The 18384-nt window shown below is 38.0% G+C and overlaps 1 protein-coding gene across 1 annotated transcript; it reads left to right on the forward strand.

Annotated features, from left to right (window-relative positions):
* The first annotated feature begins 1762 nt into the window (after positions 1–1762).
* Positions 1763–18243, forward strand: LOC137284409 (probable flavin-containing monoamine oxidase A). Its single transcript, XM_067816204.1, has 11 exons — positions 1763–2013; positions 2568–2655; positions 4822–4996; positions 6464–6578; positions 8736–8893; positions 9487–9576; positions 11828–11915; positions 12432–12532; positions 12758–12937; positions 14178–14365; positions 15336–18243. Exons 1-11 carry the CDS (start codon positions 1896–1898, stop codon positions 15613–15615), a joined length of 1581 nt encoding a protein of 526 aa, XP_067672305.1. The 5' UTR covers positions 1763–1895; the 3' UTR covers positions 15616–18243.
* The last annotated feature ends 141 nt before the right edge of the window (positions 18244–18384 follow it).

Consider the following 18384-nt stretch of genomic DNA (forward strand, 5'->3'; position numbering starts at 1 on the left):
ATGTACATGGACAATTTGCCTATGACTAACAGTATGAGGCATTCATAATGTTTGGCTCCTGAACGTAATATTTATGTTCACATTGGAGAAAAGTATAGAGGGATGTTAGTCCTCGATGTTTTCAAGATAATTAAAATCTGGCCTTGGTTCTCCCAACTGCTAAACTTTGTTGTGATAAAAAAATGAGGTATGCAATTCCTCGGTTATTGCAGGGAGCCTATATAGAAGGGGGTAGGAAACTCCTCGAAAAGCCACTGAACGTATGTTTCGGGTCGTTAGACTCGTTACGTAACCAATGTAGCCAATATGGTGGCAGCGTAGTATTTAAGATTGAGCCCGGTTTATTTTCAACAGCTGATTAAGTTCGTTGAGTGTTGTAACAACTGAAATCCTACATGTAGATGATATGTTAACTGTTTTGTCACTTCAGTTTAAGTCAAATAATTGGTATTAGTATCCGTATTAGGCCAGTAGATTTGTAGTAAAGTTTCACGTCGGTAAGTTGTAGCTCACTGGCATCTATTCTCGGTTCACCGCGAAGATAGACTAAATTGTGCCGATAAAAATTTCTTTCGCACATTCTCTTAATTTTTAGAAGGAAAATATACCTTTAGTTGAAAGGTATTTTCAAGTAATGGTGACAGTTTAATGACTTAAAAAATTGTTAGGGTGTAACTGAGGTGTGTGAAAAATATGACATTTCGCCGATCTGTCCTGATCCGCCATTGAAATGCTACACGCCATTGTTTGAGTACTCCTAGTTACTTCCTCAAACACAGCTTTCACATACACCTTTAATTCTTATGAGGGGAATATACTATCAGGTGAAATGTGTTTGCAAGTAATAGTGATAGTTTCATAATCTAAAAAAGAATGTTGGGGTGTATTTGAGGTGTGTGGAAAATATGACATATTGCCAATCTGATCTGAATCGCCATTGAGGCTTGAGGGTTATAGTTCCATAATTTCTTTCTTTCTTGTTGATCTTATTATTTGACCAAACTGGAAAGGTGTTTTAGAACGCTTTGTGACAGTTTTACACTTTATTTTTGAGGGCAGTGTGACAGTGTCAGTTAATATTTTGTTTATGTCCACTCCATTTCACACATGCAATAAGATATCTGAATTAATTATTAATGTAAACAAAAATGTCTCAAAGTAGATTTTTTTAAAAGGACAGCTTATGATAACACCTGTTCTTGCGTTACTTTTGCGTTCGTTAACATGTTGTGGGAGGGAAGGCCGCTGTGTATAATTTATTCTTTCATTCATTCACATATGTACTTCTATCTTTCATTGTTTTTCTTTATTCCTTTCATTCATTCATATAATTCTTGCTCTTAATTCTTACCATATTTCATTCATTCATTCATTCATTCATTCATTGTAAAATTACGACTGGTACAATAAACTGGCTGAAGTTCTGTTAAACACAACTGAATTTGTGCTGGGAACGACCCAAGTCACTGTGTGCGTTGGAGCATGACGAGGCACACGTTAATAAGTACAAATGGTAAAGAAAGCAAGCAAGTGACCTATCCCTGTCAAATCTTTATTTAAAGTAGATCATCCGCTCAAAATAACTGGTCATATAACATCATGCCAATTATGTTAATATCACAGTTGTATTGCTCATGACTTTAATAAGTTCTTACCATGTTTTAGTTTTATAAACTTAATTGAGTTATAAATTGAGGTCGTATTGTTTGTTATATCCGACGGCCCTTCTACCAACGTACGGTATTACCAGTGATAATGGATTAGAGTTATCTTTCCCTAACTTGGCGATGGACTTTGAGGAAGTGGACGTGCTGGCTGAAACTAAGGCATTGATCTTGTCTTTATTTGGCTTTGACAACTAGATCGAGAACTGGTACTACACACACAGGGCCACAATGTCCACGACCAAATGTGACGTCGTTGTCATCGGAGCTGGAATATCTGGAATGTCAGCTGCTTACCGACTGAAAAAGAAGGACCAAAGTTTGCATGTTGTTGTCTTGGAGGCCAAAGGTTGTCCCCGAACTTTACATCGATACTGTTGCACACAAATAATATGGGATTTCGTTTGTATATGTTAATAGAAGCAAACTTTACTCTTGTTCATTGAAATTGTGGCCAGACAGTAGAATGAAGTTCAATATTTTTTGCATGATGATAAAACGCGTAGTTGTGCTAAATAAGAGTATCCTTTCAGCAGAGACCATGTAATATCTATTTAATGGTCTCAGCTTTCAGTCAGCATTGATTTTAAATTATCTCAGCTGAGATGTCGACCTATTTTGCATACCTGGCAGATGTTTTTTGAATGTTTATCACAGTTCAGTACACAATACAGATTATTAAACCAAGAAAGAATTCAGCTGATGCCTTCAGATGCTCAAAAACATGTCTATCTGCCCATCTGAATAGAAAACAAAACAGTGATGTTTACCTCCTATCATTAATTGTAAATTACTGTAAAATAGTTTTTTTCAAGATAACAATGCACAATGTTGGTAATATTTATGGCTTTATGAAGATTATTAATTTTTTAATCTTTTTATTTGCTCTTTGCTTCAATTCAGACCGAGTTGGTGGTCGAACGCAAACTGTTCCGATGAAGGCTGCCTCTGGGACTGACCACTGGGATGTCGGTGGTCAGTGGGTTGGAAGGTAAACACAGATTACTATTTGATCAAGAGGCTGTGGGGGTAGTCTAGTGGTTAAAATGTTCCCTTGTCATGCCATAGGATTCCCATATGAGTACAAATGAAGAAATGTGTATTGTGTGATTAAATGAAATCTTCATTCTGTCACAAATGTTTATGTACGATATTATCGATCTCACAATTTTCAAATCGAAAATCAGTAATAAGTTTTCTTATGAAGGACTTTACTGATTATCAGTCTCCTTAGCCAACCCAAGAAATCTGCCATCCTTACAAGGAAAGTTGGGAGGACATTTTATTACCCAAGTTATTACTACTATACCAGAGGCGTAGTTAAAGGTCACATGCAACCAAAAAATCAAACATAATTAAAACACAATTTTCACTTATTCATGACATTTAATATACATTGCTGTTTTTGAAAAAACAAATAAACAAAATTATAAGCATGCATTTGTGATTCAAATGTGCAATAGTGCAATATTTTGTACTTGGGCTTACTTCCCTTGAAACGAAGCCCTCGGGAGACCGAACCTAGTGATAACGGGTGGGTGTGCACCAAGTTTAACGACGACTTCCGATTGACTTGTTCATTTGCTGATACGCTGAAGGCTCATTGTGTGTACAGAAAGATGATCTGTTTGATGGGCATTTTAGAAGTCACGAGTCACGAAGTAAGATTCTTTGTGGGTAACAGCTTCTTTAATTGTACTCATTTCAGTATGGATTCATAAACCGTTATGAAACAAAATCATATACATTAGAAGAAGTTGTTATCCATAAAGAATGTACGTAGAGATGTTGGGTTTTGTAATTACATACTCTCTGAATTTGATTTTGATCCAATCGAATATTATCTCGGTAGAGATGGTTAACAACTGCATGGCTGGAAACTGTCATTCGTCCAAATACAAAGCAGGACTTGAAGCTGACAACAGTTTGCAACAGATCCAGTCATCCCAGAAAAAATGGGTGTAGTTTGTTTGCAACCCACAGACATGAAAACATCTGTTCAAGTATTGCACCTGCCTAATTACATAATGTGAGACAGGACTTGGGTGCACGAGTCATAAATCAATTTATTTTGTTTATGGCATATAGCCTGATAGGTGTTAAGTTCAAACTGCATATGGTCAGTGATTTAAGCTGTGTATTGCATATTGTCTTTAGCAGACAAGCAGGCAGACATACAGGTGTCAATAAACCGGGCATGCATACTGTTTCAAGCTCTGCGAACCTATTCACTACGCACGCGTTATGGGCGCAGCACAGCACAGCTGTTGAAACCAGTTTTCCCCACCGCTGGGGGAAATTTAATGAATGGTTTGAACTCCTATTTCGCAGGTTTTTTCATCGTTTTTTTTTTCAACTTTATGGGTTGAATTGGCATTTTTGATGATTTGTTTGGTTAAGTGCATACCGAAAGGTATCAGAATCTGCAAAGTTGTGTTTTACGTTGCATGTGACCTTTAAGGTATTACTGTAACAATGTAGTTGTGATTGACCCTTGGATAACAATCCACTCTCAATGAATGATAATTTGATAATGATATGCTTTCTTACAAGTACAGGATGAACAATACACTGATCTTAGTCAACTTTGAGACATAAGGATGCAAATGTGCATGACATGTAATACAGAGATACATAGAGAATCTCACCCAAATGTCTACTGACGACAATTATGTTAACATAAATATCCAAGGCTTGTCGAGGATATTTTTACCTTTATCAACAAGTGTTGATATTTAATTGATATCAGTAGACAAGAGGGTGAGATTCTGTTTGTCATCAAAAATCATTCTTCAATGAAAAATGTCCATCTCTTAACACTCTACTACCATTAAACTTGCAATGCAGCGATGTCATTGCATTGTGATGTCAACAAGTTCATGACATCATAGCATTGTCAGGGCATTGTACAAAAGCTGTCAAAACTATATCTCCTCATTAGATATCATCTGAGTGACCACCCAAGCCAGACCACCTGATCCCGTTAGTCGCATCTTACGACAAGCATAGTCGCCTTTTATGGCAAGCATGGGTTGCTGAAGGCCTATTCTACCCCGGAACCTTCACGGGTAGATATCATATGATCTCACACAAGCAATATCTCATGTGGAACACAGTTTGGGATGATAAATGGTAATATCTATTTGGTATTCTCCAGGTGTCAACCTCACATAATGGCTCTCCTGGAGGAGCTTCAGCTCAAGGTCTACCCCCAGTTCCTCCAGGGTGTCAAGTTCATGCAGCTCGCTGACCATAGCATCAGCTCATACAAGTCTGATATCCCATCACTCTCAGTTCTTGCTCTCATCGATCTGCAGCGTTTCATTAACAAGGTAGAGTAGGATTTTTTCAGATTGCTTACATTCTTGGAGCATAAGTATATGCACTGCACAAACTGTATGTAAATAAAATCATATTTGTGTCAGACCAGTCCTTACTTATACACAATTTTTTAACTCTCTATTAACCACCTTATGTTTTTTATATGTCATGAGTAAGCACGTTCATAAACTTAGTTCAAATGTTGATGAAACTAAACCTTTTTGTTGAAGCTGTGTATTGGCAAATATACTGAATTGCAATACATTGTGAATCAGGTACCTGTATTGTGAGATACATGTATTGGGAAATATTCAGAACTTAGATGTTTTACACTGAGTGACAGAAATTGTACATGTCCGTCCTATTCTCTATAGGGCGGTGGGGTAGCCTTGTGGTTAAAGTGTTCACTCATCACGCTGAAGACATGGGTTCCCCACATGGGTTCAATGTGTGAAGCCCATTTTCTGGTATTCCCCACTGTGATATTGTTGGAATATTGCTAGAAGTGGTCTAAAACTAAACTCACTCACTCCTATTTTCTACATTATAAGTCCCGAAACATATATGTTATTGTTCTGACAGTAATCTCAAAATTAGGTTGCATAGTCATGGATTTTAGTTTCTGTTTTATACAGTTTATGGTGTTACACTTTGCTGTTGTGCCATTGAATAATGAGGGATAACATTTGTTGTGAATGAAACTGTGCAAATTTTAATGTATCCCATAAAGATTATTACAAGAACTTCATATATCTTCTTTACCCAGTATCCTAGATCACAGAAGAAATATTGCAATGCATATCATTTGAAAACTGTATAGCAATATACAAGCATACTCCTAAAATTATGCAGTCCAAGTAGGTATTTCACAGAGGATTATTGAATTTATTAAACTTTTGTGAAAGGCTAGGTATTATTGTTTGAATCTGTAGATATGACATATTTTGCAATTACCTCATGTAATCAGTTAAGTATACTGTGATGCAGACATTGTTTACTTCCTGAGTCTTTTCGATGGGGTATATTTTATAGATATTTATAATTGTGCACCCTATAATTTTTCATGGGTGTGTGAATGATTCGACTTAAGCCCCATATTGAACAGTATTCTTAGGTGAATACCACTGACTTGGTGTTGTCAAATCAAGAAACATAATGATCCTAGCTTCCACTCGTCGATCACAGGTTTCTGATTTGAGGGGAGGCAACTGTGCTTAGTAAATTGTAGCACCCTAGACAACTAGGTGCTGTTGTACCAATGTTAGCTCTGAGGTTATCATGTCATATGTACTTTAACATTGTATTGCTGAGGTTGTTCCCAGCAACTACATCCTTGGCTACTCTACTATTTTTTTAAAAGTCATTAGTACTTGAAAAGATGGTTATATGAATATGTGTTTGGTTTAATTATTTTTTAAATTTGTAAAAACTGAATTTAACGTAGAAGATATTTATTCTGTTTGTTTACATCTTAACAGGTCGAGGAGATGCGTAGAGAGGTAAATGTTGAGGAACCGTGGTCTTGTAAACATGCAGCTGAGTGGGACGCCATGTCTGTGGCTACCTTCATGCAACAGACGATGTGGACAAAAGGTGGAACTATTTCCTTTTTTCTCTAACTTTCTACAAATAACTTAAGAAGCCATCTTTATCTTTTATATATTCATTTAGTCATAGAGATGGTGGGTTATGGTCCTGTAATTGAGCTTAGGTTTGCCAAACAGTTGAGGTAAAGCAATGTTGGACATTGAGAGTCCTAGGCTGGATGACCGTGTTTGGAAGCTTGACTCCTCAGAGATTGTAGGACTTTAGTCCTGCCCCACAACAAAGCACATGAGATACACGTGGTCTCATCTTAGGCAACTGAGTTTGTTCACCCTTCAGAAAATGATGAGTAATATGACTATAACCTTCTAGCACCTGCTAGGCAGTTTGGGTTATACGGGGTAATAATGAACTGTCTGTGCTATGAGCATACTGTCCATGTGTATTTACTACAATATAAATGGACTAATTATTATCAAAGTTCAGAAACAGTTCATTTCAAAACTCATCCCAAAGGTCAAAATAATTGTATTCATGTTCATATTTTTTCCTATGCTTTTTTAAAAAATGTTTAAAGTACATGGTTTTTTTTGCCATTTGTCTTCTGCTTTGATAAACCCAGGTTATTCCTGTCTGTAAGTAATCTTTGTAGAACTTTTTTGAAGACCAAATCTGTATATGACTGTCTGTGTTTTCATCAAGGTGTTGTAAATTTGTTTTACAGATATACACCAGTGTAAAAGGTTATGTAACTGTCTAGTTTCCTGTTGTCAAAGGTTTGTTCCCTACAAAGATAATGAATGTGATTTGCATGTTTTGGAAAAGAGATTCTTCTGTGCCATTGTTTGAAGTACCAACTGTTCTGGAGATAATCTTGCAATCTTTCAATGCACAATGGTGGTTGATTGGGTTGAAGTCTTTCTTCTGATTTAGTGAAAAAAGTCCAAACATTCTTTGTTTTTCTTGAAATACAACATAAGATGACAGGAATACTGTTTATTGATACAAGGGCCTCTCGATATGATTCGTATCTCACTACTACATTGTCAACATTTTGCATGTAGCAAGCAGTCACCAAATATTTTGGTAGAGATTACTGGAGGAGAGAAGACTGTGCATTAGCCATTTATGAATCAAGTACACTCACCAAGGCTAATCACCTTTCATGTTCTGTGTCCAGAAATTACACGAGAAACATGTGTCAAGTTCACTTTTAATTATGCCCTGTTTGTGTTTAACAAGATATGATGTATATGACATATTGGTGCAGTATCAAAATAATAACGTATAAATATGAATTGGTACTGAAACAAATTAATTGTGTATCATATTGCATGCTGGCAATGTACCGGTTCATCCATGAATCGTAACGTTATAATTGTTCACTACTTTAGACTGACAGCTGAACTTGCTTCCAAATCATCATTATTTTGATAAGCAGCCATTTTTGTGACAACAGTTTCTTTTGTTTTGAGAATGTTTGTTGCAAGTGGACATTTAATATTCAATAGTGCTGTCATTACCTTTCATCATATCATGTACAACGGTACCAAGATTTTTTCAAGAATTGATACTTCCACATATTCACAGAATGCCTCTGTTTTAATTTCTGCCTCTTTTTGGGTTTGCTTTTATTTAAGTTTGTTTTGGTAACAATATCTGTCAGCTTAAGGCTTCATTTAGCTCCAACTTGGTGTTTCTCCATGAACAGGATGTTGGTGTGTCGTTGGTTGGAGGAGATATATGTCCTGATTTCTTTTTTCACAGGTGCATCTTTGTAATTTTTAATAAATTATCCACATTGTGCTTTTCATTCTGCTGTGGAGATACTCCTAACATATGAAAGAAATGAATAAGTGTGAGATGTTACATGATAAATTTGAGGGGGATTCCATGGTTTCCATTGTTAGTTATGGTTGATAATGTGGAGGGTTGTGTTTGGGTGAGGTGTTTGTATTTTAAAAACTGGGTACTTTTGGATTGTTTTAAACCAGGATCTCAGAAGAACAGTATGAGATAAGATAAGTACTGTAAATGTAGATTTTATTGTAAATTTACAGTTCAAAATTGACAATAAAATGTGATATGTTGCAGCAGGTTTTCTCAAAAGGATTTTTTAGTACAAATGTGTGCCGACGACCATATTCTATTGAAAATATATCTGAAAATGACTTGAAGTTTCAATTCACTTACTCACTTACACAGGTGCAAAGGAAACAGTTGAAGCTGCTGGACGGTGCATGCTTGGAGTTGAGATGACACAAATATCGTTATTGTTCTACTTAATGTATGTCAGCGCTGCAGATGGAATCAAGAACCTTGTTGAAGCCACAGAGTTCACAGCTCAAGAGTTTAAAGTACAGGTAGCCAAGTCACTTATGTAAAGAGTAAAATCAAAATCAACATGGAAAATGTTATTAGATGACAACACTAACATGTTTACAGGATACATGTTTGTAATGAAAGTGATGGTACTTGTAATTTAAAATATGGTTGGTCTGGTTTGGTCAGCTATTGCTAAACAGTTATCTTTTCCTGCCTTTTAATGATCTAAAGGTTCTGAATTTTGAAATGCATCAAATGGCTTGTGAGTTATTGCTAGATTGAGTATGACTTCAAGTCAGCACTCACAAGACAGCCTTTTTAAAGAAATGTTCTGAATGATGTAATGTTGTAGAAACTTAAGACCCACAACTTTTGTCAGAAGTGGCCTGAAAATTTGTGAGTTGTGACAGCAAGAATAATGCAAGCCATGTTTCTTGATCAGTTTTGGGTGGTTTTGAAAAATGTGTATCACTTGACTTCCACATCAAAGTGACATTTCATGATAAAACTGAAATACCATTCAAGCACATTTGCATTCCTGTTTGGTAAAGTAGAGTTTGTATGTTGGCTTCTGTGAAACACTGAAGTTTGATAAGTGATCAATGGTATTGATATATATTTCCTTCTTCAGGGAGGTACACAACAGATTTCTCAGCGGATGGTGACAACTGTCGGAGCCATGAATGTTAATCTGGATCAACCTGTATCTTCAATCATACAGGTAGGCTGACCACTGGACAGACTTCCGCTTTCATTCGGGTAGGTGAACCAGCATCCTCATACAGGTAGGTGGACCATTATCCTCTATTATACAGGTAGGTGGACCAGTATCCTCTATCGGACAGGTTGGTGGACTAGTATCCTCTATCATACAGGTGGGTGAACCAGTATCCTCTATCATACAGGTAGGTGGACCAGTATCCTGTATCATACAGGTGGGTGGACCAGTATCTTCTATCATGCAGGTAGGTGAACCATTATCCTCTATTATACAGGTAGGTGGACCAGTATCCTCTATCGGACAGGTTGGTGGACTAGTATCCTCTATCATACAGGTGGGTGAACCAGTATCCTCTATCATACAGGTAGGTGGACCAGTATCCTGTATCATACAGGTGGGTGGACCAGTATCTTCTATCATGCAGGTAGGTGGACCATTATCCTCTATTATACAGGTAGGTGGACCAGTATCCTCTATCGGACAGGTTGGTGGACTAGTATCCTCTATCATACAGGTGGGTGAACCAGTATCCTCTATCATACAGGTAGGTGGACCAGTATCCTCTATCATACAGGTAGGTGGACCAGTATCCTGTATCATACAGGTAGGTGGACCAGTATCCTCTATCATACAGGTGGGTGGACCAGTATCCTCTATCATGCAGGTAGGTGGACCAGTATCCTGTATCATACAGGTAGGTGGACCAGTATCCTGTATCATACAGGTAGGTGGACCAGTATCTTCTATCATACAGGTGGGTGAACCAGTATCCTCTATCATACAGGTAGGTGGACCAGTATCCTGTATCATACAGGTAGGTGGACCAGTATCCTCTATCATACAGGTGGGTGGACCAGTATCCTCTATCATGCAGGTAGGTGGACCAGTATCCTGTATCATACAGGTAGGTGGACCAGTATCCTGTATCATACAGGTAGGTGGACCAGTATCTTCTATCATACAGGTGGGTGAACCAGTATCCTCTATCATACAGGTAGGTGGACCAGTATCCTGTATCATACAGGTAGGTGAACCAGTATCCTCTATCATACAGGTGGGTGAACCAGTATCCTCTATCATACAGGTAGGTGGACCAGTATCCTGTATCATACAGGTAGGTGGACCAGTATCTTCTATCATACAGGTTGGTGGACTAGTATCCTCTATCATACAGGTGGGTGAACCAGTATCCTCTGTCATACAGGTGGGAGGACCAGTATCCTCTATCATACAGGTAGGTGGACCAGTATCCTCTATCATACAGGTGGGTGGACCAGTATCTTCTATCATACAGGTGGGTGGACCAGTATCCTCTATCATACAGGTAGGTGGACTAGTATCCTGTATCATGCAGTTAAGTGCATTAGTATCCTCTATCATACAGGTGGGTGAACCAGTATCCTCTATCATACAGTTAATTGCACTAGTATCCTCTGTCATACTGGTGGGAGGACTAGTATCCTCTATCATACAGGTGGGTGGACCAGTATCCTCTATCATACAGGTAGGTGGACCAGTATCCTCTATCATACAGGTAGGTGGACCAGTATCCTCTATCATACAGGTGGGTGGACCAGTATCTTCTATCATACAGGTGGGTGGACCAGTATCCTCTATCATACAGGTAGGTGGACTAGTATCCTGTATCATGCAGTTAAGTGCATTAGTATCCTCTATCATACAGGTGGGTGAACCAGTATCCTCTATCATACAGTTAATTGCACTAGTATCCTCTGTCATACAGGTGGGAGGACTAGTATCCTCTATCATACAGGTGGGTGGACCAGTATCCTCTATCATACAGGTAGGTGGACCAGTATCCTCTATCATACAGGGAGGTGAACCAGTATCCTCAATCATACAGGTAGGTGGACCAGTATCCTCTATCATACAGGTAGGTGGACCAGTATCCACAGCTATTTCAAATCATACATAGAGGTGTGCCTGTTAGATTCAGTGTGACCAGATACAGGCTATGTTAATATGGAGTTGATATAGTTAGGTCCTTGTGTACAGTCTAGGCTTCCTGTCTGATTCCATCTCTGGTACAAGGTAACATGTAAGTTTTCTTTGTGTTTTCACTCTCCGTTACGCAGGCATGTATAGTAACAACAATCTAATTTTCTTTTGTTCATTATCGGAATACTAGAGAAAAATGAAGCCAAAAATTAATGTATCAGAAGTGCTTTCATTCAGTTATGGACTGACCTGCAATAGCACACACAATCAGTCCTTCTGCATTATGTTTCAGAACATGACAGGTGTGACAGTAAAGACTCTCCCAGGTCACAAGTATGAGTGTAAGAGGGTGATCTGTGCTGTGCCGCCCACAGCCATTGGTGAGTCTGTAGCATTGTTGTGTTGGGGGTTATGAGTTCTCTCAAAGGAATCAAGCAAGTTTGTTCAGAGTTTTATTTCTTTAAATCATGAACCATCAAGTACCCATTTAGTGTAAATGTATCAGGTTACATTTATCCTAACTGCAGGAATCCTAGGTTGCCTTGGCAACTGTTAAGGCTTGGGTTCATAGTTAGAACGCCACTCTGAATCATGTGGAGAGTGGTTATCTTCGACTAGACTTGATTGTTAACATGCTGCTGAGACTATGGTCTTTGGATATTTCTGACTTAAACTACAGAAATTCACTCGAAGCACTAAATACTAACATTATACTTGAAAATATCCAACAGGTGCTTGTTAGTGGATCTGCCTCAAAATTCCAGAACCATGCGATGATCATGTTAGGGCTATGATTTTCACACAAGTGCTTCTTTTTCCTGCCACTAGTATTGAGAACTGTCTTTAAAAGACTAGTGGTTTAGCAGTTTTGCACACAGTATTATCATTTTCCACAGGTCACATTGACTTCCACCCTCCGCTGCCTGCCAGAAAACAGGAGCTGATCAGGAGGATGCCATTAGGGAACATGATCAAAGTCATCATTACATACAGGAAGGTAAGAACCCTACGGCACAGGAGGGTTAGGATGCATCATCAGTGCTAGTGCTAGGAAGGGTAAAGCAGCAATGTCCTCATTGCTTGAAAATTTGGAAACTCCAAAAAAAGTCATTAAACCAGACTATTCTGCCAGTGTCCCTGGATTCTTCTTTGTGCACAAAATTTTTAAAAAATTGTGTGTATCTAGTCAAGAAATATGTTACAATCTGTTTTTTTTTCACAGGCCTTTTGGCGTGAGCAGGGCCAGTCTGGTGAAGCAGTGTCCAATGGTGGACCCTCACTGTTGCCATCATGTGATTCAGGGCCACTGTGTGTAATTTACGATGCCACGTCTCCGAAAGGAAATCCGGCTCTTGTGGGTTTCTTTGGTGGATATCAAGCAATACAGTGGTCAGCAACCAGTGTAAGTGCAGAAATACCAAAAACTGCCTTAATAATGAACACGGTTATAATGAATTCATTGATATAACATACTATTGTGTAGTTCTGACTATTTCCTGTCCATTTTAGTTGTGTGTAACGAAGTACTATTGTAACAACAAACATTCATTGTCCTTTGATATGTTGAGTGTAGTTTACTGTATTTTAAGACCATTTACTGGAACTGTCATGGCTGTTTGTATGTACATGCATTCTGTTTGTGCAAGGGGTTGTGAGTAGAAAACATGGACACTGAAATATTTGAACTGTGTAGCAGATACATTGAACACTTCATGATGACCTTTCGTTACCATTGCCTATAAGATATTCTGGATCATTCCTCATGTTCATTAAGAAGTGAACTTCATAAACAAAACTGTGTCTAAATAATAAAGTGTGTGGCAAGTTTCATTGACTGGTATGTTTGGGGAGTTATGTTACCTCAGTGACCATACTTTAATTACTATCAGAAACATCCATGATGTCACGATGCCTTGGCTAATATGTTCCTCTTTGGGAGTGAGTGAGTGAGTGAGTTTTAGTTTTACGCCGCACTCAGCAATATTCCAGCTATATGGCGGCGGTCTGTAAATAATCGAGTCTGGACCAGACAATCCAGTGATCAACATGAGCATCGATCTGCGTACTTGGGAACTGATGACATGTGTCAACCAAGTCAGCTAGCCTGACCACCCGATCCCGTTAGTCGCTTCTTACAACAAGCTGAGTCGCCTTTAATAGCAAGCATGGGTTGCTGAAGGCCTATTCTACCCCGGAACCTTCACGGGTCTGTTCCTCTTTACCTAATGTGGCAATGTATATGGCAAATGAAGAAGTCATACGTATTAACACACCTAATATATCAAGTTGCTCATTCTATTGAGGGTCTGTCTGTCAGATCTAGACTATCTTGCTTCAGTACATATCCAAACACTTGCATGATTTTGTTAAAGCCTTGCTTCATTATATATCCTAACATTTGCATGTTATTGTTAAAGTCTTTCTGCAAGATATATCCCAAGGTTTGCATGTTGTTGTTAAAGCCTTGCTTCAGCATATATCCTAACATTTACATGTTATTGTTGAAGCCTTGCCTCAAGATATATCCTAACATTTGCATGTTATTGTTGAAGCCTTGCTTCAGCATATATCCTAACATTTACATGTTATTGTTAAAGCCTTTGGATGTACAACTGACAACTCAGTCTGTTTGTTTCACACAGGCAGAAGATCGGCAACACTGTGTGTTGCATCAACTGTCGTCATACTTTGGCAAGTCGGCGCTGGATGTGTTGGACTACCAGGAGAAGGACTGGAACCTGGAGCCATATACGAGGGGTGGCCCGGTCTGCTGTGTTGGGACTGGGGCCATGCGCTACTTTGCTGCTGGACTGAGGGAGCCAGTAAACAGGTCAGAAGGATAGAGGGTAGTGGGGTAGCCCCGAGATTAAAGCATTCTCTTGTCACACTGAAGACATCGTTTCGATTGCTAATATTGCTAAAAGCCGTGTAAAACTACACTTACTCAGTCATAGGGTTCATTGAAATAACAGAAGCCTGATTCTTGTTGCAGCTGCCATGAATTCAATGTGAAGAAACTAAATATTAGGACACATAAGGATGAAATTTCATCAAATTGTTTGCCCACTACCTATTTCTTTGGCTGTTCAGACATCTATACAAATTCAGTTTCTTAACACTGTTCTTATTTTTCCTGAATTGAATTAAATTGATACTTGATACTTGATAATTAATCTTTATATAAGCAAATAGTGATAATATTATTAATGATAATAATACTGACAACAGTTGTATCACAGTACCACAATTGGGGCAACGTTCCTCGTACTTATAATGTCATTGATGTAGCACTAAATCAAGCAAGACTACTTTCTTCACAGCCATTTCTGGGGCTGGTTTTCATTGAGAACTGATTTGTTTCTTTTTATCGCAATTATATGTAGATTAGGTGTCCATCCAGTCTTCAGTTTAGTTAAAATGGGTTTTTTTATTTGATGTGAATAGGGTTAAAACTCCCAAACATTTCAGTGAGACCTCAGAGCTGGACAGATGTAAAACTTGCCAGCCCTGACCAAAATTTACCTGCCTGCAAATAACCTAGGTTTGACAAGCAACATACTTTATCATCACTCATTAAGAAAGATTTGTTACCCTGACATATGATTAATGCATGTCAAAATTTTAACCTGACCATTGGGCATTTGAATTTGAGAATCTGGCAGTCTGTGTTGATAATAACCTGTCCCGGTTGGTCAGGTATGTAGGTATTACAAATGCTGGTGTGACCCTTGATCCTCACATTTGTAAGAATGATGATGTTTGTACCACCTTTGTACCACCTATATACCACTCTGTTCCAGAGTCCACTTTGCTGGCACGGAGACTGCAAGTCAGTGGTGTGGCTACATGAGTGGAGCAGTGCAAGCCGGATACCGTGCCGCCATTGAAGTTCTGTCTCACATTCACCCTGACCTTGTGTCACAAGATGACCATGACCTTTATGCTACTCGGGTCCTGACCCCATGTGTCAAGGCCAACATACCATGGATAAAATTGACACTTGGTCTTGGAGCATGTGTTGCAATGGGCATTGCTGCCTCCAAAAGAGGATCCATTTTGTCATGGATAAGTCAGAAGTGATACTTATCATTTTATAAATTTCATAGTTTGTGCTACGATTACTTTACTAAAAGTAACATGAGTAGTTTGTGTGAATCATCATTGACAGCATGACGACATGTCTCATTTTTATCACATTATCAGAGTGCGGAATTTACGCTGGTCCTGTGATCACTGGCTAGTAATAATTCATCAGGAACACTAAATACTAAGTTTGCAGTGATACTGGTGGCCAGTGAATTTTGTATTGATAGTTAAATCTACAAATGTTATTTTGGACCAGTGAGGTATAGACAGGACCACTAATTATTGTCCACTCACTGGTCCTGTGGTCTAGTGGGGAATATTTAAAGTTTTCTTTCCCTGAGGTTTCAGGTATAGTTGTAGCAGTAATGGAACACTGACACCTGGTTTAACTTAAACACTGTCATTTTGAAAACTTAATCTTCTAAACAAATACTACCATTAGGCTAAAACTTGAGGCAAGTGAAGTTTTGCCAATTGCTTTGATTGATGCTCATGCTTTTGATCACTGGATTGTATGGTCCAGACTTGATTGTTTTCAGACCTCTAGCATATAGTTGGAATATTTCTGAGCGAGGTGTTAGACAGCGAACCAATCCACCAATAAAGATTTGATTGGCCAAATGTGCTCAACTGATAATACTCCATATTAGTTCTACAGTCTGCCAAACTAATGTCATTTGATAAGAGACATTAGTAGAGTGATTGACTTAGAATGTTTTGCCAAAGATTGGAGCTGACAGTGTCAATATTTATAGTGTTATTCCAAGAAAATGCCTTGTTAAACCAAAGTATCATGATGTTTTTACTGAGAAGTGTTCCATCCAGGCCAACGGGATTCTTGTGTACAATTATGCAACAAACACTGATGCAAAATAAATTAACTTTTTAAAACGTATTCAACTTCAGACAAGCCCCATTAAAATACATGCCATGCCAATATTCACCCTGTATGCACATGTACAGATACACAGATTATGTTTGTTTATATTTTTTATTGTTATGTCAGCCAAAGAAGTCATGAGAGTTTGATATTTTTGCATGTGAATTCCGCCACATTTTCCAATTGAGTGAGTACACCACATTGCCTCTACTCTGGAAAGATGCTGCACACATCCACTGGTAGTACCAATTATTATAAACATGACCATCTGTTGCAAGACAATCAGACTACTGGAAAATGTTTTTCAGTTGAAAAATATTGGAGGGTGAACTTTCATTTAAGACAGTTGGAGTGATGCAGTTCAATATTCAGACTACTGGAGACATGTGAATGTGTAGGATTCACTCATGATTCAGACATTTGTCTGATTCTGTTGTAAATATTGTTAAGTGACATTTCAACGAAACTCAGATAAATATATTTACTAACTGAGCTTTGTACTTAAGGTCAATACTGGTGGTTAATATCACATAATTTGGTGAAATAATTAAAATGTAAATGAGTTTTATTTATGGACACAGAGTTAGCTCCCTTCTTACAATGACATGCTTGTCAGTTTTAGGTCTCAACATTGAACCAGTCTTCATTATGACATTTGTTAATGTCAGAACATGCACTCTTACGCTTGTGATGGATTCATCTGTCTGTTGAGGAAGACAGGCATGTTCATTTTGTTGTAATCCACACAACAAGGAATAGCAGTTCTTTTATGTCCAAGGAAAATATGATTTTACTTGGCGTTATTACCATGTTATATGTAAGTTACTACATCCTCAATATTTCCAGGGTATACGTTCATATGTATATTGAACACATACCCTGGAGATATCAAGGATGACACTTGTGTCCAATAACGTGCAGGGGGTCATCCATGGACCCCAAGACCCATGTTATGGTGATGGATGACTGTATTCATATTTGCTTTAGCCATTGACAACAATCTTGATGGCATTAAGCTGCCTCAAGCTCTCCATGCAGTTGTCAACAGTCTGGATTGGGATCAAGTTTGTCTCGAAATGTGTTTTTGCACATTCATGCCTATCCTTGTCTATCAAAAATCATACGCTGTTTTTTCCGTTTTTGAACGGCTTTGCTGTGCTTTTGGTACCAAATGAAATATTGGGGCATTAAATGCTAGGTTGCACCTGAAACTCATGAAACTCAAAATAATTTGCACCTGGATTTATAAAATATATCTATGGGAATATATAGAAATAATGCCAGCAGTGAACCTGATTGTGTGGAAGTCTCTTTGTCTGTCTTGAACTTGAAGAATAATTCTAGGTATATGTCAGTTTCATTTTAGTCTGTAATTTTTTTATGAAGCAATCTATCACATTGTGAATATGATTATATTTAGGGATTCCAAGCAGGTATTGGCATATTCTAGTCTCAGCAGAATTGTTTATGTATGTTTATGTAGCTTTTACAGATTTTGTGTTTCATATTGAAAAGATTGATAATGCTGCTGCCATTGTTGAATGCACTGAAATGTACTTTTAACATCAGTATTGTTTTGCAATTTCATATCATGTTAGTGAAATTAGACCTATGAATTGTTTTATGTGAACGTGTTCATATTATTGTTTTGTGACCTGTGACACAAATCACTGAATGGTTGTTTTTGTAGAATAAAATGCCCCATGACAGGAGCAAAGCTTCATTGCCCATATTGAGAAAAAGTGTTGCTATATGCAATATGCAATGTGTTTGGATATTTAGATCACCTACATCACAGTAATATCTGGCTGAACAAATAATCTAGAAGCTTTGTGTGTGAGTTTGTCACAATGCATAGTACCAGTTTTGTTGAAGATAATTTG

Source organism: Haliotis asinina, chromosome 5 (genome assembly GCF_037392515.1).
Source record: "Haliotis asinina isolate JCU_RB_2024 chromosome 5, JCU_Hal_asi_v2, whole genome shotgun sequence".
Taxonomy (NCBI): domain Eukaryota; kingdom Metazoa; phylum Mollusca; class Gastropoda; order Lepetellida; family Haliotidae; genus Haliotis; species Haliotis asinina.